The 26293-nt window shown below is 40.4% G+C and overlaps 3 protein-coding genes across 4 annotated transcripts in view; all 3 read left to right on the plus strand.

Moving 5' to 3' along the window:
- LOC117825297 (T-lymphoma invasion and metastasis-inducing protein 1-like) overlaps positions 1–16432 on the plus strand; it is a 43419-nt gene extending 26987 nt beyond the window's left edge. The window contains exons 8-27 of one of the 2 annotated variants that reach the window (XM_034701057.1): positions 1166–1312; positions 1392–1466; positions 1686–1856; positions 2143–2247; positions 2709–2790; positions 3091–3177; positions 3862–4074; positions 4564–4664; positions 9984–10169; positions 11400–11468; positions 11807–11932; positions 12039–12147; positions 12814–12993; positions 13114–13232; positions 13320–13428; positions 13562–13620; positions 13832–13937; positions 14061–14148; positions 14273–14445; positions 14756–16432. In XM_034701057.1, coding sequence (XP_034556948.1) covers positions 1166–1312; positions 1392–1466; positions 1686–1856; positions 2143–2247; positions 2709–2790; positions 3091–3177; positions 3862–4074; positions 4564–4664; positions 9984–10169; positions 11400–11468; positions 11807–11932; positions 12039–12147; positions 12814–12993; positions 13114–13232; positions 13320–13428; positions 13562–13620; positions 13832–13937; positions 14061–14148; positions 14273–14445; positions 14756–15264 — 2814 coding nt within the window. In that variant the 3' untranslated portion in view covers positions 15265–16432. The remainder of the gene's footprint in view (positions 1–1165; positions 1313–1391; positions 1467–1685; positions 1857–2142; positions 2248–2708; positions 2791–3090; positions 3178–3861; positions 4075–4563; positions 4665–9983; positions 10170–11399; positions 11469–11806; positions 11933–12038; positions 12148–12813; positions 12994–13113; positions 13233–13319; positions 13429–13561; positions 13621–13831; positions 13938–14060; positions 14149–14272; positions 14446–14755) is intronic. The other variant, XM_034701058.1, reaches the window with a different exon arrangement.
- A 4098-nt stretch (positions 16433–20530) lies between these two features.
- Positions 20531–21992, plus strand: LOC117825301 (claudin-17-like). Its single transcript, XM_034701062.1, has one exon. The coding sequence runs from the start codon at positions 20940–20942 to the stop codon at positions 21615–21617; it is 678 nt and encodes a 225-aa protein (XP_034556953.1). The 5' UTR covers positions 20531–20939; the 3' UTR covers positions 21618–21992.
- Positions 21993–23545: 1553 nt separating this feature from the next.
- Positions 23546–25058, plus strand: LOC117825299 (claudin-8-like). Its single transcript, XM_034701060.1, has 2 exons — positions 23546–23583; positions 23652–25058. The coding sequence occupies exon 2, from the start codon at positions 23711–23713 to the stop codon at positions 24584–24586; it is 876 nt and encodes a 291-aa protein (XP_034556951.1). The 5' UTR covers positions 23546–23583; positions 23652–23710; the 3' UTR covers positions 24587–25058.
- Positions 25059–26293: the final 1235 nt, after the last annotated feature.

Below are 26293 nucleotides of genomic sequence, written 5' to 3' on the forward strand. Positions count from 1 at the left end.
CTTTTATGCTCTCTATAAAACATTTAGACAAATGTGACTTAGTTCTAATAAACCTGAGCTGCTGAAACTGTAACATTAACAGAGATTAAAGCTTTCAGTTGTGGAATAATCTCAAATCATTACACTGTCCTTATGAAGAGGTTTCTTAGATTTAAAACACAATGGAAATACAGTAAACTCATCTTAATTTACACTGTAAAAAGTAATAAACCAAGTGTACTTCTCTGACAGGGCAATCTATTTCAGGAACTCATATGATGTAATGATATTTTTTCCAAAAATGAGTGCTGTTTTGGAGGCGGAGTCTCATACAGGCCAGCTTTTTATGAGGTTTGGCTCAGTTTTTTTCCTCCCACTCCTGCGTGGAGGTTATATGCTCCACAGCTAAAAGCTCTTGTAGTACAGGAAAACATGTATTCAATTTTTAGAGATGGGTTTTCAGATCATTGATGCACTTCTTTCTGCACCACCACCAACGCATGCTGTGGAGCAGGTGGGTGTTTGAGCTGTAAGAGATAGCAGAGTGGGACTTCCGACTAAAGAAAACCATCAGACAGCTCTCTCCTCCTCTTCTTTTATCTTTCCTACTGTTTGACTTTTCTCATCTCTGCTTCCATGAATATCTCCCATCAGCACAATGTCCAAAGGGAGCTTAGAAAGGTTGGCAGATCAGAACAGAGGTTACATTTAGAGCATGCTTAGCCCTACATGCACAGTGCTTTTAATGCATACTTTAGCTTTTTTCCTGACCTTTGACCTCTGCTTTTACACATCTGAGTAGCCTAGAAATGCCATGTTGTGTAAAAATCTGCCGACCCAGTGCTTGTGTGAAATGGACATGACAGTTCTACATCTCCATGTTAACTATTTATCAAACAAGACTCAAGTGTCCTCTTCCTTATTTGTTTGAACAGATAAGTAAATGAAGAATGCTTTTTAAATATTTATCCATGGAAACCTTCTGATGGCACTATTTGTATATTTGTTTTAGTCATTTGTAATATCCTTACTGTACATTGTGCAAGATCTTGTATTCCCTTATCGGTATCCAAGCTGGATGAAGAATTAAAATGTTTGCAAGATAGGGTGACACAAGGTCAAACAGATGGTCGTCTGTGCCTCGTTTGGTTTGTTGAGCTCTGACTGAGTTGTTATGTTTTTGCAGGTGGCAGCTCGCACAGAGACCGGAGTGCGAAGGCGAACCCAGGCCATGTCACGTTCCTGCAGCAAGCGCAAGAGCAGATTCTCCTCTCTCTGGGGTCTTGACACTACCTCAAAGAAGAAAACAAAAGCTCATCCCAGTATCAACCAGGTTTGTGAGACTTTGAGTTTGATTTAAACTTTTAAAGTGTTAAATAGAACATTTTAGTGATGACGTTTTGTCCCTGCAGGTCTTTGCTGACGGCAGTGAGCCAGCCAAGAAGCCTCTTGAAGGTGTATTTGTTGATCCCACCAAGGAACATGCAGTAAGGAGGAGTTATTATATTGACATATATTTGACAGAGAGGTGTAGGTCAAACATTAGTGGTAGTTTTTGACTAAACAACAAAATCAAGTTGAGAATAATGTACTGCATGGATGTACAGATAGCAGCCTCTCACATACGAGTTACTGGTGATACTGATAATGAACACATTAGTGAAAATATGACCTCTTTAAAAGTCTTTCTTTGTCTGTGTTCAAAGAAAAGTGAGGATGGAACTGTGAAAAGCTTTCCACGTCCAAGCACGGAAAGTGACCTGTGGGCCCCTGACCACCTCACCCCCTCCTGGGTGTGTCTGCCAAATGACCAGCCAGTCCTAACCATCATTCAGCCGGGGGAGTCGGCGCTGTGCGTTCTGGAAACCATTTGCAAGGTAACACTGCCCAACTTGAAATGACCTGACCTAAGGTTCACATTTCACTCCAGGGATGTCTGCATGACAAAGAGGTGAAGACAGGAGGAAACACCTGCAGAGAGGACTTTTAAAAATGAAAGTCATCACCATGCTTCTCATAGCATTATTAAAGGTCTGCCTTGCAGTGTGAGAAAGATGAGAAATTAAGCTTTGTTAATCTTTGCAAAATGCTTCACTGATAAGCAGCTGACACGTGTATGCCATCAAACCCATCCTCCTCTGTGTTGTTGCTCTTATCTCACAGGCTCACCAGCTGGATCCTACTAAGCACTACCTGCGGCTCAAACTCCTTATTGAAAACCAAGTGCAATTCTACATTCCCAAGCCAGAGGAAGACGTGTGCGACCTGGTATGTAGCTACTTACATGATATACAGTGTGTTTGACTTTTCAAGATTATAAAGGGGGAAAAAAAGCGGCAGTAGTTTTGTCAGAGTGTGTGAGCACTCACAATCTGAAGAAAACCCCCAAGAGCATCCTTGTTGTGAATTATTAATAGGTTATGTATTTCTTTCCTTTTGATTGCGAATGTGTTCTCAAGAGTAACGCCAGGGAGGACAATGCAACAAAACATAACTCTGTTCATGGAGAGCGTTATTAAACAATATCTGTAGTTACTTTTGAACTAACATCATGTAATCATGACACATCACAGAACATCTGGCACAAAGACTGTTAGAGCTGCTTTGTCTAATGAAACAGAAAATTAATGCTCTTTCTCCGTTCTGTCAGAAACCCACCCACCAGAATAGAAATGAAAGTAGGACGCTGTTTTATGGTTTATATAATAACTTCTTTTTGTTCTTCACAGCTTTACAAAGAAATTGAGCTCTGCTCCAAAATAACAAAAGTAATCCAGTTTGACAGAGATGAATCCTGCATGATTGGTTACGGTAGGAACCTTTTAAATTATCCTTCGTCATGTTTTTTTAGATGACAGTTGTTGTTTGATGTTTGTTTGCACTTAAAATGCTGTAATAGAGTTAGTGTCAAAGTGTTGAGTAACATGTGATGCTGCTGTTTGCAGAACAGTAATTGCTTTTCTTTGACTTATGCGTTGCTTGTGGGTTTTTTTTTTCAGTCTATTCCCATCTGTACTTCATAAATCCCTCTGATGTGTTTTATAAGAGAGTCACCCTTCTCTCTCCTCCTCCTCTTCTTCTGGCCTCTCTGCCTCTTCTTCCCTCCTCCAGGTTTCTCCATTTCAGTGGTAGAGGAGGATGGAGTACAGCAGCTCTACATCACCGATGTGAAGGCAGGCGGGTTAGCCTTCGCCAAAGGTACATTTCTCTTTATTTCCATGAAATGAACTCCCTTTTAAAAAGACACTAAATCTGTGTGTGAACTGATGAGATAATGTTAGCCACTTTCCCTTCTTTACATGTAGACTTAACAAAACATTTATCCCACATCAAGGTCAGTAGACCTTTTTGCTTTCAAGATGCATTAGCACATGTTTTCAATAGGCAGCAGGGAAGGTTTCAGAGAACACAGCAGTTCTCAAGGGCGTTGATTACTATAATCATAACCACAGTGCCTCTCACTGGCCTTTGTGAGGGACCACAATGAATTCAACACCTCACCACAGCTGCTTCAGATCACAGCAATGAGGTTGGATCGCAAGGTTGAGCGATGTCAAATATGATGCTGGAGATGGTCATAGAGCAGAGAGAGCACAGGCAGTGATGCTTTGCAGCAGGAAGTGAGATACCTGGTGCCAACACCTCACAGGGCACAGAGAAGTGGGTCAAGAAGAGGGTGAAAAAGGAAAGACAAGGAAACATGAAAGCTCTCCTCAAAAGCAGTAATTTAAATTTGTTAAAGGTTTCTTGAAATGACCGGATCTCATCGGTTTAATAAATGCTGATTTGGTGCCATCCCATAGTGCAGAAAGTAGATCCTATTTATTAAATGTACATCATGTAGCATGTAATATCACAGCTGATTATATCCTATCTGTGCAGGTCTAAATGCAGGGGATGAAATACTCCAATTGAATGGAAAAGACTCTCATAGTCTTAACTTCTCCGACATGAAGGCAGCGTTTTCACAAGCCTCACTTGCTTTGACGGTCAACACCCTCCCTTCTGTGGACCGCCGTCAACTCTGCTACCTGCCACCACGCCGTTCAGACGCAGAGGAAGACCTCTACACAGACATCTTCTCACAGAGTCAAGGTAGGCAACAACATTTAATAAAAAGTTTCACTTCAAAATCCCAGTTTCGGTGTTTGAAAGCCATCAATTCCTCACAGCGTGGTCATGTTTATCAAGCCAGCTGGCTGTAATGACTTTGTACCAAAGGATACCAAATGGATCTGAAAGGAAGTGGAGGCTGTTGTCAGGCTTTGAGTTTCCCTTTCTTTGGAGTAGAACAGTTATCTTCTGGTGTCCTTAGTGACACCAGATTAATTTATGCAAACACAGCGACTCTACAGGGTGTTAATTAGTCAACATAGAAGGATCTCAGCAATGTGTTACAGGCCAACCTTGTGAAGTACTTTGATAAGGTCAATGTTTTTTATGCAAAGGTCTTAAAACTTAATTTAATTGACAACACAAGACTAATTTGCCTGCATTTTATAATGCCTGTGTAAAATGCACTTACCTCATTACAAGTCAAATCAGTGTTGTGGGGCTCATTCTGAACTCTTTTGGCTGTTTCAGAGGAGATTCTTGATGACGGTGTGGGACTGTTGCTCGAGAGCTCAGGAGACAGCCTGGATGACGACTCCGAGCTCTTCCGCGAGTTCGACGAGTGCAGAAAGGTAAGGGCTTGTTTTATTATTTGTCTTTGCAGTCTATTAGGTAAAACTACAGAGAACCTTTTTATGTGCTGGCTCCTGAGCTTGTTTACTGTTCTTGTCCTTCACTACATCCCCCTCAGCTCTGTGATATTGTTGGAAAAGCACTTAAAAAGACTTTGTTCTTCTATGGTTTGAAGCACCATCTGTTGCTGGCTCGTTTTTCTTGTTAAAAAAAGACAAGCAGTATCTATATTATCCAGGTACAACCTGCTGCTCCATAAAAATGCAGTTTTTCTCATCCTTTCATGACTTACAGCTGTTTTAACTGCCTTAAGTATCTCCTTACAGACTGGGAATCAAAGTTTATAAGCTTGTATTGCTTTGTAAGCCTTAAATGTAGAGACAAGTGATGGATGGATCCCAATTAAGCTTGTCTTGTACTTGCTAAAAACTGTGGGAAATATGATCAGCATAAGCTGTTAAATTAACTGAATACAAAATATACATTCAGGGTCACTGTAAAACAATCAGCAGGGTTTTCAAAACAAGAAAATAAGAAAGTAGAGTCAGTCAACAGATTTTTACTAATCTACCTACTGTAGTTTAATAATCTCCCCTCTGGAAGGGTAGTCAGAACAGATAGGCGGACACAACTCAAGTCTCCTTTGTATGTTTATTGCACACGCATACACAACAAACGCCCACTTGCCTACCGACACTCTGTAGTTAGAAGTTATTTGGACTCTTAATTAGGTTGTAAACCTGCAATATAAGCACAAAACACAACTCAAAATTAACCAACATAAGTTTACATTAATTCTCATTTGAAATGTCAGCACCGCCAGTGTACAATTACTCATGGACAAGGTGTACAAGTCCTGACACCATGTCATGTTAAGCTCTCAAGAAAACATCTATCACTTAAACAGAACAATGGTTGCAACTGCTGTAAAGTTATACAATGACGAAGTTCTCAAGTAAAGAGAAAAGTGAGGAAAAGTAGTATTTCAGATTAAAGTGCTGGCTCTTTCTGAAACTGGCTGATTTTAATCTTAATCTGTTTAAATCAACAATAAATCAAATACATACCACTTGGAGGAAATCAAATTGAAGGGGACACCCACACTCTGTATCTCTCTCTGTGTTTCTCTCTGAAGATACATTTCTAAAATTGTCTTTGAAAACCTTTAAATACTGAAAAACTGTACACAACCTCATCCTCCCAGTTCAGTGATGAGTGACAAATTACATTTGGGTAACTTCAAATGCTGTAACTATGTCTGGAACAGGTCCACTAGTTCCCTCAAACACTTGTTGCAACAAAACATCCTGCAGTCAGACACATAAGTCTGAAGATGAGACATATCTTACTTTGAATAAAAATTGTTTCATTTATATCCCATGCATTTTTCTATTATATCATTTGTGCAAAGGGCAAGAATCTGATGTAAGACATTCATAATAATACCCTATTTAAAAAAGGCAGCGCAATAATGATGTAGCTGTTTGTATTATAATCTGCCTCGTACTTGGACTGGGCAGATTTAGACGGTCACAGAGGTTAGTTGCCAGGAAATGTTGCCAGACATTCAGAGCAAAGACTTCTCTCCAGACTTCACATTTGGCACCGGCTTTTACCAACTACAGTGAGAAAATTCATCAAAGAAGAAGAAGAAGAAACTGTACAGTTTAGTGAGCCGGCTGTGGGCTCAGAAGACGAGAAGATGAAGCAACTGCAAGAAAGTTTTAGTTTTGTGAAACAGTCGTCTCTCTACTATGGACAGACTACCACTATAACTCTTAAAATCTTAAAGTCTGTGCCCTACTCTTTGGAGTAGTTTAAATGATGATTTTTTTCTGGGGTGTATATACTTTCCTCAGTCATTTGACATTATTGTTACACAAGACGTGGTATCTTCTGAGAAAGAGAGGCCAACTAAATCTGTGGTGAAACAAGGAGTATTTCTCACGCTTCTTAAAAAGGGAATTGTCTCCCACAAAAGCTCCTACCTCATTTGATTTCAGAACCTTTATTGAACAAACTTGGGCACACCTGAACAGTTTCATTTCTTCATTTTATCACAGCTAAAGTTCCCATGCCAGTTGAACCCGTATTTGCCCTAGTGTTGCATGCTTCCTTGCAGCCTCCTTATCTCCCTAATCCTGAACCCTCGCATTTGTATTCCACTGCAATGTTGCTCACCCAGTCAATCCTGCTCCATCGCAACCTTGAGGAGGAGACTCTCCTGCTCCTTTGCTTTGCCCCGGTCTGGAGGATTATCAAGACTCATTTACATTGCTGCTGGAGTTGGCCAGATCTTCGCACTCACACTGTGTGCCTGAGTTTACCCAGCCTTTAGAGGAGGGAGAAAAAGAGAGGGGGTGAGAGAGAGAGAGAGAAAGAGAGAGGTAGGGAGGGAGAGAGTGAAACGGCAGCAGAACTATAGCAGACTCTGAAGGCGTAAAGAAGGGGAGTTGGGAGGCTGTAAGCGCTGGTGGGCGGAGAGTAGGAGGCTGAGCAGCTTCACTCATCCTTCATCACAAGCACCACAGCACCTTCTCCTTTTTTAAACAGAGGGAGGACAAAAGGGATCAGAAATGTATTGGAGAGGCGCAGAGTAGACTTGAATCTGTCTATAGCTCGGAGTCTATTTTCCTCTGGCACTTGACCTGGCGCTGACTGTCAACCTTCACCTGGCTATGTCCGTCCTGAAGTGGAGCAAACACAGCAAGCGCTCCTCAGACTCCGTCTATGACATGCTTCATCTGGTGAGATTCCTTCCTTGTACCCGTTTCCTTTTACCTGGCAGGCTCTCAGCACTGCTGTGATAGATGGTGAGTTGTTGTGGTATGTCAGTGAGGTAAAACACCTCTTCCTCAGTGTTTGTGTCTCACATCCTGATACTGACAGACAACAGGTAGCTGTGAGTCATCACTGTGTTGCAGAGATAACCCATAATGACTGAAGTGCTCCACAGGATGCAAAACAAAACACTGCATGTAGGAGTGACTCGACTTTGACAAAGCAGAGCGACTATTTCTGCAGTGACTCTGTGAGTGTTGTACAGTTTTCTCTCCTGGCGTACTGTGCTGTGATCTGAGGCTTGTTTTAGTTTCAGGGGAGGAAGATGCAAAGTCTTCTTTATCCTCTCTGCTCTCATAATTGGAGACAGTTTTTAACCCCATGTTTTGTTTACTTGGAGAAATGCTCACTTCTGGCATCATGGTTTTACATTCTCCAAAGTGTTCAGGACAGCCTTCGACCCCCTCTCCACCCCTTCTCCTCTTTCTGTCTGTTCTGTTCTCTCTGCTATGTCATAACTGTCCATGCTTGCAGAGCTGTTATGCTGTTAATGAGCATGGATTGTGGTTGTGAAGAGTATCACTGGGCTGTGACTGTGTCTTATCACGCTCAGTAAAACTGGCTGAACTCACTTGTCTAATCGGGCTGATGAAATGAATTTGATTCATTTTCAGATTTCACCCTCTTCTTCTAGGGGGCTGAACATTTTTAAATTCATGCTTCTCTTAAATTTTTGAAAGTTTGCAGTCATACTACACTTTAACTTCAACATGTATTCATTACACAGAATATTGCTACATCAGTAATGAAGAGAGAATAACAGACACACTGCAATCAGGAAACATACAACACGTTTTTGTGGATGCAAATTAAGTCGATCTTAATGATCCCCATTCACAGGATCCCTCATGCTGTTTTTTTTTCCCCACAGCACATTAACAGGATTAGCAGTAAATATATTACCGGTTTTTGGTTGGGGAGGGTGAGACCTTTTGTCAGGGAACTTATTAAATCCCTTCCTATCTCCAAATGGTTGCGATGGAGATTAAGAGATTATGATTTTAATCACTGCAAACAACGTCAAAGTTGTGAGAATGCCCATCAGGCCCGCTCTTTCACTATAAATTAAGCCAAAATTGAGCCAGTATAGGTTTTAAATTGCATTTTCAAAATTACATTGTCATCCATAATAGCACCTCTCAATTCATTTGTTGATCTGGGAGCTGTCTGATTATTTATGGAGCATTGTCTAGGGAGACAAATTGCTGTCGTGCCTCACATATGGATGTGTCTGTCTGATTAGATAACAATGCTGATAACCGCTGCGTCTTGCAAAGCTGCATGAGAAGATGCGTGACTGACATGGGATAACAGGAAGTTCTTCCTTCGTTCTGTATGTTTAAGACTTTTGAATTTCTTCCTACATCATGTTGTTGAAGACTGAAATCAACATAGGTCAGATGTTAGTGTTGATCTTCTGCTCTTTGCTGAATTTCACTCTTAAATCATTAACAGCCTTTGTATGTACTTTCTAATATAAAATCATACACTTGTTCTGCCCTCTGACGCTTTGAATGATGATACTTGTTTCTCAGATTTTAATTAAGATTATTTTCTATTTGAGAGTAATAATGGTCCATCTTGCGTAGCTCAGTGAAGGCTCTGTTGTTATTATTCTCCGAGGAGCCTGTAGGTGCAACAGAATAAATTGCTTTTGTCTAGCCTATAAAATCCTCATATCACCATCCAGAGACCTCTCAGCTCTGTGTGGTGCACTCTGTACCATCACAGGCAGCTAGTGCTTTCTGTAATGTAGCCATAAATATTTGCTCTTTAAAACTTTACCAGATAAAACTTTATGTATCACTTACTTTGAAATGAAATGTCTAATACTGAGTTCTTTTTAAGTGTATGATCAAATCCTCTCATCATAACATGAAATTCAGGTGTAGTAGGTGCAGACACAGTTCTTTGTGCTTGTATTGATGTAAAATGTCTTTTGTTGTTGCATTCAAAGTAACTGTATCAGTACAGCCATGCAGGCTGTTGCTGAGTGGGGTCTATTTTTGTCCAAAATGATGGTCTAATGCACATCAAGTCTGGTCTCCACGGTAACCCATACTGTATGTGGACCAACACTCTTGTGTGTATATTTTGATTTTGTGAAAGAGATGAATCATTACACCACTGATCCTTCAGTAGGAGGAAAACATCAGGAAAGAGGGGGATGTGAGTGAGAGAGAGAGAGAGAGAGGGAGGTGGAGAGTCATTGTTATGACACACTGAAAATAGACCAAATTAGTGCAAATGATTTTTTTTTAGAGCTGCCTCTCTGCCTCTTTCTAGGCTCACTCTCTGCACAGTCATGACTCTGTGCATATCAGTAGGTGGGAAAGTAACATCTGTAATCTTGTATTGAAGGTGCTGTGTCCATGCACGTGGATCAACATTTGGATTTCACTTCTTTTACCTTCAACTTGGAATTGCATGTTTTTTGTTTTTTTTCACACTCCTTTCCTTTCCCTCTCACTTTGCAGAGCACAGAGCAAGTCGCTGCTTTCTGCCGCAGTCTCCATGACATGAATCCCTCCGAGTGTGTGTCCTCTTCGCCCAGCCCGGACTCGCCCTTTCCACCTCCTGCAACTCAGCGACAGCTCTCAGATGCTGACAAGCTCCGCAAAGTCATTTGTGAACTGGTGGAGACCGAACGCACCTATGTCAAAGTCAGTATCACCCATCTTACTTGTAGAGACCAGATGGTCCTTTTTGTGAAATGTGTGCGTGTTCCTCCCGTCCATCGATCTGTGTTTCTGCTCGCCTTAGGTTTTGTTAGCCCTACACATTACCTATTCGACGTGACCAATCCATATTTATATCTCAGTCCCAGGAGACATGGAGGGGGACACAGCTGTGCCCTTGCTTGTATATTGCCTAATCTTTTCTGCCCTGTATAAATGTGGCTCAGTGGAATAACTGGGTTAGAGAGGGTATATAATGGGATAATCTCAAGGCTGTCTAAAATGTTATACCTCATTATACCTGCCACATACTGTAAACATTCATATTACAGTAATAACACTGTGCCTGATGGATGGTTTATTGTAAAATCTTTAAATGGCAGTGTTTGATTATGGTGGTCTTGGGCTATTTGTCCTCATTACAGAGTCAAACGGACATTTGGATTTGATTTGTGTGTCTGTGTGTACAACAAGCAGTAGAGGGATCTCCAGCTCAATTGCTAAAGTGATAGAAAAAATATGTGGAAAGGGGAAGAAATTCAGTTGTTTGTGACTGCTGGTAAAATTACCAAATACTACAAAGAGTGATGATATCAAGTTTTATGCTCATTAGCTCTGTTGAAGTTTTCTTTTGGTACTTGTTTGAGATTCTTAAAGATTACTTCTTTGAACAGGCAAAGTAAGAATTCATGCATCTAGAGTTATTTTTGTAACTTGTACTCACATTCGCTGCTTGCTTCAAAATTAAACCAGTCTTCATTTTTTATTTCCTCTATAAAAGGCATTTCTCTTCCTAAAGAACCGTCTCTCAGACGTCTTATAGGCTCCTCTCTTTGACTTAGACTTTCTAGTGAATTACAGCTCAATGATTTATTAGGTCTGTCTTCATTGTTGAAAGACTTTGGATTGTTTATCTCCCTGTATTTTGCAAAGCTCCTAATTAATCCCATAGGCTCCCTACAGCTCAGCCCAGCTCACTGTTACCATATTCCTTTATGCATTTTCTATATAGCTAACTTAGTTTATGCAGAAATGCATCCACTTGCTCCTCTGTCTTTGACCCAGAGGAAACTATCATACTGTCCATGCAAACCTGAGTCACTGTTCTGTTTAGATATTTATGGTTTTCTAAAGCTGCATGTTTTTTTCTCTTTGTATTCAACACAAATACTACGGCAACTTCTAAATCAAACAAAATTCCCTTCTCCCTTACAGGATCTCAACTGCCTCATCGGGAGATATTTAACACCCCTGCAGAAAGAGACCTTCCTCACTCAGGATGAGGTATGTCAAATGTTCCCCAGGAGCCTATGAGGGCTAGCTGGCTTTTAAATGCCAACACTGCTGAAGAGCACTAAGAAAAGTGGCTTACATAATCATGTGAAGTGTAGCTGTGTACAGGGATAAGAGGGGCAGATAATGATGAGGGAGAGAGGGAGGTTGGCTAAGTAAAGAGATGTTTTACATGCACTTGTGATAATTAAATGCAGTTGGATATATAACATTGAAACATTTCCAGGCTCTAACTGGAGCAAGGGATTAGTCTTGGATGCAAAATATCACAGAATTCTGTAAATGAAGGAGAAATAATTCTGACTTTCTTCGATGTGCTCATCCTCCAGCTGGATGTTCTGTTTGGAAACTTGCCTGAAATGGTGGAGTTCCAGGTTGAATTTCTCAAGACCCTAGAAGACGGGACCAGACTGGTTCCAGATCTGGAGAAACTGGAGCGAGTGGATCAGTTTAAGGTATTCCCTCTTTTTATAATGTCATTCAAAAAGACAAGAATTCAAGATAAAGCATTAACTCTATTGTAACTACCGGTTGTGTAACCCCTTTTCCCCTCTTTCACAGAAAGTCCTGTTCTCCCTGGGAGGCTCTTTCCTTTACTATGCAGACCGTTTCAAAATCTACAGTGCTTTCTGCGCCAGCCACACCAAAGTCCCTAAGGTCCTCGTAAAGGGTGAGTAAATATGCTCTTGGGTTGACATTCCTCTTTGCCTCAAAAGGAGAGGATGTATTTATCCATCACCCATCTGCCATATCCAGCAAGGCTCCATAAATCTGCTCTTTGGAGCTGTCAGCCAGACAGTTGTCCATTTGACCTCTGCATACTTTCAAGCTGGTGACTCTCAGGGTAAAAGGGCCTTGCAACATAGTACGACATATAATGAGCGGTGTTGAACAGTCCGTTGTCTCTGCAAAACACCCACTCTCTTAACCACTTGAGTGGACCGCTTTGTTTGCTGCATTTACATTCAAAGGATCAACAAGTTGTTGGCATTCTCTGTTAGCATGGAGCTGTTTTGAAGCTGTAAACAGATTTTCCTGCCCACTCGTGGCTGCCTGACTTGTCTACAAAAAGCACAAAGTAGTTTCTTCCTTTTTGACTTGGCTGGCAGATTTACAGACAGCGTGTGATGTGTTTAGAAATAAACAGTGTCTAAGACTTTACAGCAACAACATCTTTGGAAAGAAATTACATTGGCATAGGAATTATTAATAGTAATAGTTTCATTTGTTTTTCTTGATCTGCATGTAAACACATCAGTCCTTGAAAGCACAAATACAGTGGATAAGACGCCTTGTAATGTTGCTTTATTAAGTGTATTTTTATTTGTAATTTCAGCCAAAACTGATGCTGATTTCAAAGCCTTCCTGGATGAGCGCAACCCCAAGCAGCAGCACTCCTCAACACTGGAGTCGTACCTGATCAAACCCATCCAGAGGGTGCTGAAGTATCCCCTCCTGCTGAGGGAACTCCACTCACTCACAGACCCGGACAGTGAAGAGCACTACCACCTGGACGGTAAGACTGGGGTCACTAAGCTCACCATGAAGGTGTAATCATTCCAAGAGGAGATAATCTGGTTGAATGCATATTGTCTCTCCAGTTTAATGCAATCTGTGTTGTTGTTCTCATCTGCAGTCGCCATGAAAGCCATGAACAAAGTTGCCAGCCACATCAACGAGATGCAGAAAATCCATGAGGAGTTTGGAGCGGTGTTCGATCAGCTCATCACCGAGCAGAGTGGGGAAAAGAAAGAGGTATGTTTGGACAAAAATGTCTCCGCTCTTCTATCACCAAAGAATACATTCAGTGCAGACGGCTGATGTTTTTGCTGGTTTTGCCAGGTTGCTGATTTGTCCATGGGTGACCTGCTTCTCCACACCACTGTAAGCTGGATCAACCCCCCTACCTCCTTAGGGAAATGGAAGAAAGAGCCCCAGCTGGCTGCATTTGGTATGTGAAAGAACTCTTCTCATGTCTATCTTCCACTCATTTTAACCTCACTTTGCACTTTCTCCATAATTTGAAATCATTATTCTTTAAAAGCACTGACAGATTACTGATGTGTGTTTTGTTTCTCTTCCAGTGTTCAAAATGGCCGTGGTCTTTGTGTGCAAGGATGGAGCAAAGCAGAAAAAGAAAATGGTACGTTTCATGCTGAAAAAGAAAGCCATGCACCTTTTTTAAATCTATTCAAATTAAAACTTCTAGCTAAATCATTGTTCATTTAGTCAATAGGCCACTTTCAGAATCAGCCAAGTGTGTCACCTGTAAAATACAATAACCACTTGCATCTTATTCAAAGCATATAGTTGTTAGAATATTTACCAAATATCTTCTCTCTGAATGATTGTAGGGTGGCTCCCATCGAGTCTCTGTGTCCTCTGAGGAAAAAGACCCCTTCAGATACCGTCACATGATCCCAACTGAGGCCCTACAAGTCAGGTCCCTGACAAATGCAGGTAAATGATGTACTCAATAATATAAAGCACTGTATTTAAATAGTATTTTTTTGTCTACTGAATAAAAACTTAAAAAATTGTTCTGGACAAATGATAATGTGAATGTTGATTTCTTCTTACTAGACGGCGAAGGCTCTGCTGTGTGTGAGATAGTCCACACAAAGTCAGAGTCAGAGGGGAGGCCTGAGAGGACGTTTCAGCTGTGCTGTAGGTGAGGATCTGTGCCTGATGGGAGTTTGAATTTGACTGCAGATTGAAGCTTGCACTGATAAAGTCCAGTCCGTTGATATCTACAGAGTGCCAAACTGATAACATGCCCTTTTTATCTCCCTCAGCTCTCCAGAGAGTAAAAAAGACTTTTTGAAGACAGTCCATTCCATCCTGAGAGAAAAGCACCGCCGGCAGCTCCTTAAAACAGAGAGCTTACCCCTTAACCAGCAGTATGTGCCCTTTGGAGGGAAGCGTCTGTGTGCCCTGAAGGGAGCCCGTCCTGCCATAAATAGAGCAGGTAAATGCCAATCTGTCTACATCCGCCCTACAGCTCTGAGTGACCCAATTCTGGATTTGTTGCTGTTTCTTGACACAGAAAGAGACATGGGTGCTTTGATGTGACGATGAAAGTGTCAATCTATGGTTTTAAGCACATTCACAAATGTAATCCATGTTTAGGAAGATGCCTGCACAAATATTGGTTACAGTATTTGATTCATCTAGTCCTCAAAATCTGACCAATACTTGTGGAATGATACCAAAACTTAAAGCAATGTCCTGAGATCATCTTTTTCACTCATTATTTTCATGCTTCTTTTCTCTTGCAGCATCTGCCCCGACCAGGACTCTTGGCAGAAGGAAGCTGGTGCGTAACCGTTTCACCATAGACACAGACATTGTTTTTGATGGTGAGCCCGAACAGGATCTTGCTTCCCCACCAGAAACCGATTCAAATCAAACAAAGCAGGGAGGTGGCCCCGATCAGCCGCCGCAGCAGCAGTCTGAGTTGGCAGGTGATACAGACCGCTGGGTAGAGGAACAATTTGATCTAGAAGGATACGAGGACCAGGAAGAGGTAAAGGAGACAGACATCCTCAGCGATGAAGATGATGAGCTCTGCAAGACTTCCAGAGCGCCGCTCGCCGAGGAAGACCTGGAGGCACCTGTCATGGCTTTATCCTTGGAGAGTGAGGAAACAGAGGAGAGCGAAAGCATCAAATCCCCAACAGTCAGTGAAACAGCTCATGATGATGCCGAGGATCTAAAGCAAGCGGAGAAAGACGACATTTGGGTACGAAGGGAGCGATCAGGTTCTTCCCCCGACTGTGGCACATAATGGGCAGGCAGAGAGGGCGTCAGACGGCTCCTAAAAGATCAGTCATCAGTCTTCACAAACAATGCATGGGCATTGACGTATATTGCAGAGCTAGTAGAAGATTATAGCCTTCCTTACCTTACTTTGCTGAATGCTTTTTGTACAGGTAGGATCATCAGTGGAGCAATACAGGAATCCAGAGTGAGGGAGCTTTATCCCAAATAAAATGCTGTTACATTAAAGTCTAGTGTAAGCTTTGAGAGATGAACTAATGGTACAATCATGGAGTCTAATCAGTTGCTTTGATTGGCATGGTTTGCACATTTGGGCAGCATCCTATAGTCCTGCCTGCTGTTTCCAAATTTGGGTATTGTGAGAACATTAATATTCGTTTGTCCGTGTGACTCAGAGATATTATCATAGTTAAGGGCTGTATATTTTTGGTCCCTAAATAAATAGAATAAATTTGCTAAGGACAGTCATGTCTTGCATAGTTAACTGTACTTGTACATTTTTTTCCACATAAATATAAACACTGACATGTTATTGAATACTGTTCTTGGTTCTGTATACTATTATCTCTTGTTTTACAGTTTAAAAGCTATCTTTTAAAACTAGAATATATTTTGGTTGTTCTCTTGTTACATTGAATAGTTGAATAACCCTGATGTAACAGTCATTAGGGGGATTTTTTTATTTGTTTAACTTAACATAATCCTGTTTTACTTGAATTTGCTATTCCATGTTTTTGTTTACTGTGAAACAAACGTCTCATATTTTACTCTTCAGTGTTGTCATCAAAGAACGCTCAATGTTACATTTCATTTTATACACTGTGTGTACACTCTGTATTGTAGAGACTTTCCACATCAGCTGTGTGTTAAAGGTTGTGTGTGTTCAGACAGATCGTTCACTGATAATGGATTACAACTAAATGATTTTTTTTTTATTTATTCACATGTAAATTAATTTGTTTGCAAAAACATAAGTAGTCATGTTTTCACAAAGAGAGTCCAAATTTGCTCATGCAATCAAGGGGAAAGTCTTGCAGTATGGCTGAACAGTGAAAGAAGTCATACTTGTGAACAACTCATTGTGCTACTAAGACTGCATTTTTATTACTGTGTGTATATAGAAAAATGTATTGATATCATAATAAATACAATTGTTTCCTACTTATAAATCAAAACGGCTCTCTGATTCCTCTCACTCATTCCCTGCAGCTCTGCAGACTTTGCCTCTACAAAATAATTTTCTGATGTGAGGAAAAAAAACACAAATGCCAAATGTGCTCAGACATGCCTGAGAAGGACAGAACTAATCGATGCTGCGCTGCCTCTGAGCACCACACAAAGACAGACTGCAACTCCAGAACAAAAGGGAGGGGAGACTAAAAACCAAACCTTCTGAAGACATCAAGGGCCACTTTGCAGGTTTGCATGCCTCAGAGAATTAGTGTTTGAATGATGGTGAAGGAGCTAAAACACCGGTTAGCACAGAGAGGAGAGGAATGTGGACAAGGTTTAGTTTTCACTTGAACCTCTCACTTGGAAAAAAAGGCAGACCTCAGGAAGCTGCTGAGAAATGTTCATAAACACAGGTTCAAATATCCTCAGAGTTAAAGACTAGTACTGGATAATGATACTGGAGAAGCATACTATACAATTCTTTGAGCATCCTTTGTCCTATTCCTATCAGTGCTAAAATCTTAAAGTTGTAAAAGGGACAAGCCAGTGTCACAGAATGTTCACTTTTTAAAGACATTTGAATATATGGAGCTGAGCCTTCAAAGTTTAACCGAAGATGTCCTGAAGTGTTAGCTGTATGAAAAGTTGAACCCTCTCAATTTAGGGAACAATACAGCCTGTTGCATGTCATTTTTCTTGCCTAGCTGGTGGTGCTGCTATACAAGCACATACCTTATTTATCCTATTCTTTCAGCATTTGTTAAAATTACAATTTTCAGCAAGGGCCATCACTATTTAAAAACTAACATGGGCCAGCATGGCTGCATTTGGGAAACATACTGAATCTACAGCTCTCAAAGCCATCTCCTTTCTTTGTCGCTAAGCTTTGTGAACATCCTGTCACCCGCAGTCACTCCCCTTCACCACCCCCACTCCCACTCTTGTCAATTACCAAACCCAGCACAAAAGCTCTGGCGCTCCTTCAGATAAAAAGGAAAAGATCACTTCAGACTTCATTGTGCTGCAGATCTGCAGGGACAGTATCTGCAGCAGTGCTGAATGACAGAGCGCTGGGATGGGACAGGGTCCCTGTGAAGAAACAGATTCATATCTTGACCAAGATTGATTTATGGGATTCTCTTGGCATTTATCTGAACTAGGGCTGCATTGTAAGTAATAGTTTCACTGTCAATGGTTCAGTCTTAAAAATGCCAAATAGAGTGAAAGTTTGGTTCAAGGTTTAACTGACAGTGTGGTGGCCATTTGTCATAAAAAAAACTCAAAGAATAATTAAAGTATCAAACTCAAACTTTAACTAAACTTAATCAAAGGGTCACTGATACACCGTGGGGATTTGATGTACGCAGGCAAAAGAAGTCTAATGTCCATGCAAAAGTTCAGCGGTTTCCAATGGTTTATTTTGATGGCAAGCAAGCAAACAAAAGGAACAAAGAAAATCACAGCTCCTGCTGCCTCTCTTGCGCTGGTAAAAAAACATAGGCCCACCCAGGTGCATGCCACTTCTGCCACCTACCTACCTAAATAACCTCAGGTGCCCACAGTTCCTAATTACCAAACAAACAAAAACAAACAAAAGAAATACTAAATATACAAAAAAATCTAAATGTACTAAACAAATGACTAGCAAAAAATATAACCCCAAAATCTAACTTAAATGAGTTATAAAAAGAAAAGTTTAGATAAATCTAACAACTAATACTACTTATTCATTCCAAACTAAATAAACAACTAATAATAAAAAATAAACAAATAGCTCCAACAGACAGTCTGAAGCCCAAAGACTCAAGATGAACCGGAGGTGTGTTCATAAATGAGGGAAAGAAAGTGGCATCACATGCAACAAACTTCTTCAAAAATGATACTGGCCCCAGAAAGTGCAGTCACATTTACATACAGCAGGTGGCAGACATAGTCTACTCTGAATGTGTCATACACACAGACTACAGTCTTTGGTCATACACTGTAACTGTCACCACCAGCAAAAATGTAAACCTCAATTCAACCTACTCCAACTCACACTAACATCCAGCATTGAAACGCAGACTAAAAGTAACACAATGTTCAAATCATATTCTACGGCACGTTTGATGTATGTCAGTCACAGGTGGGTTTGTCAACATGCACGTTTCTGTTTACATTTAAAGCAGCTGAGGATGTGACGATAGTATCACTCAGCAAACCTGTCCAACTGGCTTTCCAGTTTCTGTTCCTGTTCTGTAACCTCTCCTACCTCATCTCTCTCTCTCTCTCTGTCAGTCCTAATTCTCAGAAACAACAGTGATAAATAGGGTGTTACCTTCCCAAGATCAACTGAAGTTTGAATAAAGGAGTGGCTCTTGTTGAGAGTCCCCGGCTGTTTTGAAACATTTCCTGTTTACCTGCAGTTTGAACGTCTCCCTGGTCACGTTTCAATTTATTAACTTTAAGTAACTTTAAGTAGCTTAAAGTACTTTAAGGAAGGCTACATTTCTTTAGGTGTCCACAGAGTAATCATTCCACATCAAGTGTTCATGACAAATGTTATCCCAAGACACTTCAGAAGGAACAGGTTTATTAATCCACCATGAGCAAACACATAGAAGAAAGTTTTCTATGTCACTGTCACTTGTCATATGTTGCTAACAGGCAGAACCAGACTTGTGACAAAGTAAAAAACAAGTCAACAGAAAGCCTTCATCCCCAATTCTCTCAACTTTCTCTGAAGTTTCCAAATTTATAGGAAACGGTAAAACACGCTTTTCAGTCCTGACTTTCTTCTCTCTCTCAAAATAAGCTTTACTTACATTTACCTTTATCTGTAATGTAAACAGTAACAATACATTTTGTGTTATAATAAAAGAGCATTTTATATGTTATATTGATGAGTTTTAAAGATTTTAAGAGCCCATGTGATGTAACAACTTCTGCTTGATTATGTTCTCAAAAAGTGAACTGATCACCTCAATGGCTCGAGGCCTGGGGCTCTGACTTTTATGGCAAAGAGAACCTGACTTTTGTTGGCTTACCTGAATATCTACCTCCTCAGGCCCTCTGATCAACCCCTGTAGTTTACCTATCAGACAAATTGGTCATCAAATGTTGCAATCTAAACTCCTCCACCTGGTTGTTCCAGCCCACACACGTAAGTGGATCACAGTCATGAGTCAGAGGATGATGAATGCTATATCCATCACCTCAACAATCATCATTGAGTCTCTATAAATGAGTCTTCTCCTCCTGTGCACTGACAGCATCTGCACCTCAAAAGATCTGTCTGTCAAACTCGTGAAATGTGCAGATGACAGAACTGAAAATGGAAAATGTCCTGTACTCATGTGGCACTTTTTCTACTCCCCTAACCACTCAAAGCGCTTTAACACTACATGTTGTATTCATCAATTCACACACACATTTGCACACTGATGGCAGAGGTGGCTATGTAAAGTGCCCATTAGTGTTAACTCATCCCATTCATATGCATTCATATACTGCTGGCTATGTCACTTGAGAGAAATGTGGGGTTCAGCAACTTTCCCAAGGACATTAGAGAATGGAGACTGCAGAAGCTGAGCTCTAACAGCCAGCCTTTTCCATTGAGAGACTTTACCACAGAGCCACAGTCGCCCTGAAAGGGTCACTGCGGTCATCTGGGAAGGCGATTAGCAACCAAGCAATGAGGAAAGACAGCTCTGCAGAAAAAAAATGTTGGTGCTGGCTTCTGAAGCTGGTCACTACAGAGCAGTGTTCACAAACAACTGGACATGCAAACAGTTTCTTTCCACATTAGTCATAAAGAGTCAAAAGAATCCCTTCTTAAACATTTTGTTACTCCAAAACTACACCTACAAAATTGTCTGTACATGAACATCTTCAGGGCTAAATACATACACAAGCTGTATTTACTGTATATTGTATTTGGAAATGTATAAGTTTACATACTGTATGCACTTTCCTACTTTATTTAAATATTTTTTGCAATACTTTTTAAACTATTTACAGGGCAGTTTGATTTGTGCAGCCATTGCAAATAACTGTTCATTAATGATTTCATATGAATTCATAGCAAATATTTCCAACAACTTCTTATGGACACAAATGGTCCATGTTCTTTGTTTTTGTTTATCATAGTTCAGTTAGTTTTTAGTAAGTCTGTTTCTGTCTTCTGCATTAAGTGCAATGAAAAAAGAAGTCAGGTTCCTTGCACATGAACACACACATGACAAATAAAACAGATTCTGAAATTCTCTTCTTGAGTGCTCGTCATGCCTGAACAGCAATTATGATAAATGAGACTTGTTCCAGAGCGGGGAAAATGAAAGACAGAAAAATGCAAAGCAGTTTTTTTTGCGTTGCACTTCAAATACTGCTAAGAACCAATGCTAGATCAGCCCAAACCAGTAGGATGACATTGCAGTCACGGTGATGTTAGCAAAGATTTGAAACGGACGTGTTGAGCAGTCTGTTCATTAGACAAAAAATTAGAGACGGGACTGCACTCAGCTCTGAGCCATGACAGCAAAGCTTGAGGTCTTCGCCATGATCCTTGGCTGCTTCAGCCTGTTTGGGACTGTTCTGGCCACTGCCCTGCCCATGTGGAAGGTCTCTGCTTTCATTGGGTCCAATCTCATTGTTATGGAGGAATACTGGGAGGGTCTGTGGATGAACTGCTACAACCATGAAGAATTCAGGATGCAGTGCAAGGAGTACGACTCGGTGCTAATTCTCCCAACGGAGCTGCAGGCTGCCAGGGCGCTCATGTGCATCTCCGTAGCCCTGATAGTGGTGGCCCTGTTAATCACAGGTTGTGGGACTCGAAGGTGCAACTGTTGTGACGACGATATAAAAAGCAAGAACATCACCCTGGCCATAGGTGGTTGTCTGTACCTGCTTGCCCGTTTGACCGTGCTCATCCCTGTCAGCTGGGTGGGTCACACTGTCATCCAAAAATTCTACAACCCAACAATGATGGACTCTCAGAAACGGGAGCTTGGGAAAGCCCTCTTCCTTGGCTGGGGTACATCTGGTGTTCTGCTGATCACAGGGATCATTGTTCTGTTTTGCTACAACAGACGCAGATCAGAGGAAAAAGAACACGATTACATTCAGCCAGAGAGGCATGAAAATGAGGCGAGTGTGTATCTGAAGAGGACACCCTCCAGCTTTTACAAACAACAAGTGTATGTGTAAATAGTTGTTCTGTACTGTACAGCCTGAAATGTGAAAATTCAACTTAATGTCTTCATCATTTGAAAAAGTCAAAGTGCACAAAATCTGAATGCATTTATTTCCCCACTGTCTTTGTAAAACTGTGCATCACTGTGACTGTTAAAGAGTGAATGTACTTTGTGTTGTTCCTGCACTGTAAATGATTCCCATGCGATGTTTGTATTCAGGCGTAAAGCTTTTACAGCTTTATACAAGTATTTGATGTTCATGTAAAACTACTTCTACCACAACATGCTTCTGTAATTGCATCACTGTCTCTGCTGTCAACTGTCACAGTTAACTGCTCTATTGTTCATTCAACTGCTCAGTTCACTCCTGTGAAATGCCAAGTTAAGTTGTGACGCCATGTCAATAAAAGTTTTTCTGAAAATGAATCCTTTAAGTGTTTGATTGCTTTTCTTTTAGTTTCACACAATACCTGCAGCTAAAATATTATACTCAGTCAATACCCAAGACACCGCCTATTTTTACAGTTTGTATTTTTTTTTCACTTTCAGTATATTTATTTTTAAATAAAGATTTCACAATACACAAAAACCCCACAAAGAAAATAAACACATAATGCTCCCACAGAAAACATTATCAAAACAAAGCAAAACAAGACAAAAAAATAAATAAAGGACAATTTTTTTATTTTACAGTGTTTGTACGTGTAGCAATCACAACCTGAAAAATGTATACATGTAGCATTTTAATGTGATACATTTGAAACCCCTATACTTACAACTCTTACCCATTCTTCTTTACGATAAGTTGCTATTAGTGACCATTCTGTTACAAAAACTTCAAGAGTTCCTCTGAGAACACGAGATAATCTCTCTAATGGTAAAATAGACATGAGTTTTTCATACCATGTTTTAATGTCAGGAGGCTCTTCATCCAACCATTTCTGGAGAACAGTGAGCCGTGCTGCATAAAGAGCAATTATAAGAATGCATCTATGTTTTCATTGATAGGTTGACTCTAATCCCAATACAAAACTAAATGGGTTTTAAAGGAACACCAATTTTAAACATTTTCTTAATTTCCATTTGGACAGATTGCCAAAAACCTTCAACTTAAGGACAAGTCCACATCAGATGACTATAAGTACCACTGGTAGTTTTACATTTACAACAAAATGATGAGCACATGGAATCATATTTACTTTGAATAGCTGGGGTAACATGCAGTCTATGAATAATTTTGTATTGGGTTTCATAGGATTTGTTAGAACATGTCATTTTCTTTGTATTTAACAGAATATTTTTCCACATTACGTATGTACATTATGTTTTTGTTTTTTTTTTGCACTAAAACCAAAAGCAGATGAATGTCACAAACATATCCCATAATACACAGTTTTTTTTCTACACTTCACACCTCAAGTGAGACTGCTGGTAAGCAGATAATACTGTGTTACAAAGAAACCAATCCATCTCCAGTTTCTGTGCTCAACACCTTTTTATCAGCTCAGCTTACTTATAAAGGATAGTTAGACATCTGTGATCATCCTATCAACATGTAGTAACCAGAGAGGTGACAAATTCTTAGTCACAGAACTGACCTACATAAAAATAACTTAGTATTTATTTTCCACTTGTTTGCTCTAGACGTAAGCAAGGACACCCACAAATGTAATTAATTTTGATTTCAGTTTCATCATAAAATGAAAATGTGTGGATTTTTCATGATTATTCTAAATATTTAAGAAATAAAGACATTATTTTGTCTTGTTTGACATTATGGTGAAATGTTCTCTGGCTCCACTTCTGAGAGGACAAATGATTAATCCACTTTGACTTTAGTGATCAAATTTCTTTTGGATTTATTATTTTAAATCACAAAACAAAAGGTTGAGAGTTGGTGGAGGAAGGTGTTTTTGCATCACAACAAGCTGCGCTCGTTGGTGTGTCATCGTCTATCTGGCTGTGAAGCAGCTCAACCAGTAAGGCTGCATTGCATCCTCAACATTTTTGTGGGTGTATAAGTTCCTTGACCCGCTCCTCTTTTCAGATTTGTTCCTGAAGCTGTGAGAGTGCCACCAAAGCTTGTCTTTGGCTCTCTGTGCGACGATGGCCTCGTACACCGCTTACAGTGGCTACACCAAGCCACCTCAGTCGTACGTGGGAACTTACTACGATGAGAAACAGGCCCAGGCCTACACCGATTATCAAGACTCCATATATGAAGAGAAAAAGAGAATTGAGCGAAAGGATCGTCGTGACGCCATCTGCTGCGAGGTTGTGGCCCTCATCATCGGTTTCATTGGACTCATCGGGGTGGCAGCTGTGACAGGCCTGCCGATGTGGAAGGTAACAGCTTTCATCGAGGAAAATATCATTGTCATGGAGACTCGCTGGGAGGGTTTGTGGATGAACTGCTACAGACAAGCCAACATCAGAATGCAGTGCAAGGTGTACGATTCTCTGCTGTTTCTGCCCCCTGACCTTCAGGCTGCTAGGGGTCTGATGTGCGCCTCTGTGGCCTTGACAACCTTCGCTCTTATTGTTGCGGCAGTGGGGATGAAGTGTACAAAAGTGGTGGACCACAGGGCTCGCACGAAGCATATTGTTCTTGTTGCTGGAGGCTGTCTGTTCCTCATGGGCTGTATCACTTGCATTATCCCCGTGTCCTGGACTGGCCATGTCATTATCAGAGATTTCTACAACCCTCTGCTGATCGATGCCCAGCGCAGGGAGCTGGGGGAGGCTCTTTACATCGGCTGGGTGACTTCAGCTTTGCTTTTCACTGCCGGGGTGATTCTGCTGTGTCGTCACGCTCCACGTACCCAGGACCCAGAAGAGGCGATTGTGTACAACCCTGATGCAAATATCTACCAACCAGGATACACATACCAGCCGTACAGCTACCAGCCAGCTTACACCTACCAGCCAGCCTACTCTGTACCCCCACCAGGATCTGTGGCATACACACCAAGTCAGTTCTAGAGGGAAAATCAAGCAGAGACTATTTTTGGACTTTTCTTTTAGTTTAATAGAACATGTTTTGGCACATCTGATATAGAAGAAATCAGTCAGCTACCATTGCCAGAGACTGACCGTGGAAGAGGCCCGATCTTTCAACTTTTCAAAGAGGGCTGAGTGTGTTTTATTGGAACTGACTGTGTTCTGACCGTGTTAAACGGTGATTAATTACTGTATAGTTTTGTTTGTTTTCATATGCTTTACACTGAATTAAATCACACGTTCAGGTAGCCTATTTAAACTGTAATAAAACAACAGTTCAAAGATGATTTCACAGTCTTTTCAGCCTTTGCTGACATGCTCTTCGAGAACAATTATGCACTAGGCCCTTTTCAAATCAGAAACCTCATGATGAGTTGAGTTCTTTGTCGAGTGTTTGTTGTAAATATGTTTTCATAATGCCGGCCTAAATTTGAGGTCATTTGTGGTTTCAAATAAAGGGATTCAGTTGCTTAAAAAAAAGAGACTTTTGTTTGTTTTTCTATCTTAAAAGAGGGTAAATTGGTGGAGACACAAAGGTGAGAACTGCATTGATTACCTAACATTCTGCTGACAGCTTATCAGTTTGATCTGGATTCAAAAGTTCCACCTGAAACTGCTCCCGTTTCACTCACTGCTGTGTAAATGTGATGTTGTTATGTTTCTCCATTGTTGTCAGTGAAAATGTGCCTGAACTGGTCCAACCAGACCGCTCTCACAGGTCCACCCACAACGCAAACCTGCCCAGGTATTTCATTTCAACCAAGCCAGAGCTGCGACCGCCTACTACTCCTTACACAGACAGACACAAGAGACCTAGACAAGAAATTTAACACTGACAGTGACACATGGGTACACAAGTATTACCCTCAAACACACACACACACACACACCAACACACACAAAACAAACAGCATTGTTTAAGTGTTTGTTTTTCTAATACCATGTTACCATTAGAGTTATATTGTTAGTAAAAGCTCATGAAATGAGGAAATAAAATGTGCTGAATTATTTTATTATTAATATTATCATTATTATTATTATAATTATTTTTTATTTTATTTTTTTATTTTACTCTATATGCAACAGTGCAAAGATATAGAAGTGCTCGATATTAAACCGAAAAGAAAAGAAAAGGTAGTTTTTGAAAGCAATAATCAAATAAAGTTATCAGATAAAAACTACATTACACAAAAATGGTTGAAAAAAAAAGGGTCCTATAAATGATGATCACAAAACAAAGAAAAGAAAAGAAAAGAAAAGAAAAGAAAAGAAAAGAAAAGAAAAGAAAAGAAAAGAAAAGACTGTTATGGTAGGGAGTAAAATTATTACTCATTTAGATTGTCAAGAATGAGAAAAGAGAAAAACAGTAGAAATTGAACATAAAGACTAGAAGAGAAAAATGGAGAAGAGAGATTTGTGAAGGTGGGTTATAAATGTGTGTATATGCAGTTATATGAGTGTTGGTGTTTTATGTTGAATCAGACAGGACACACAGTAAGCCCACAGCTGCTCATTGTTTTGTATCTAAACCTGGTTACATATCAACATGTAGTCCTTTTATACACCACACCTTATGACAGATGGAACAAGTTAAAAAATGTGTTCCTTGTTAATAACCAACCAATATTTCAGGAAAAAGCTTCCTTTAAAGTGTGGCCTTAGATTGTAAATTGAGACTCCTGAACAAAC

This window comes from Notolabrus celidotus, chromosome 14 (assembly GCF_009762535.1).
Source record: "Notolabrus celidotus isolate fNotCel1 chromosome 14, fNotCel1.pri, whole genome shotgun sequence".
NCBI classification, from domain to species: domain Eukaryota; kingdom Metazoa; phylum Chordata; class Actinopteri; order Labriformes; family Labridae; genus Notolabrus; species Notolabrus celidotus.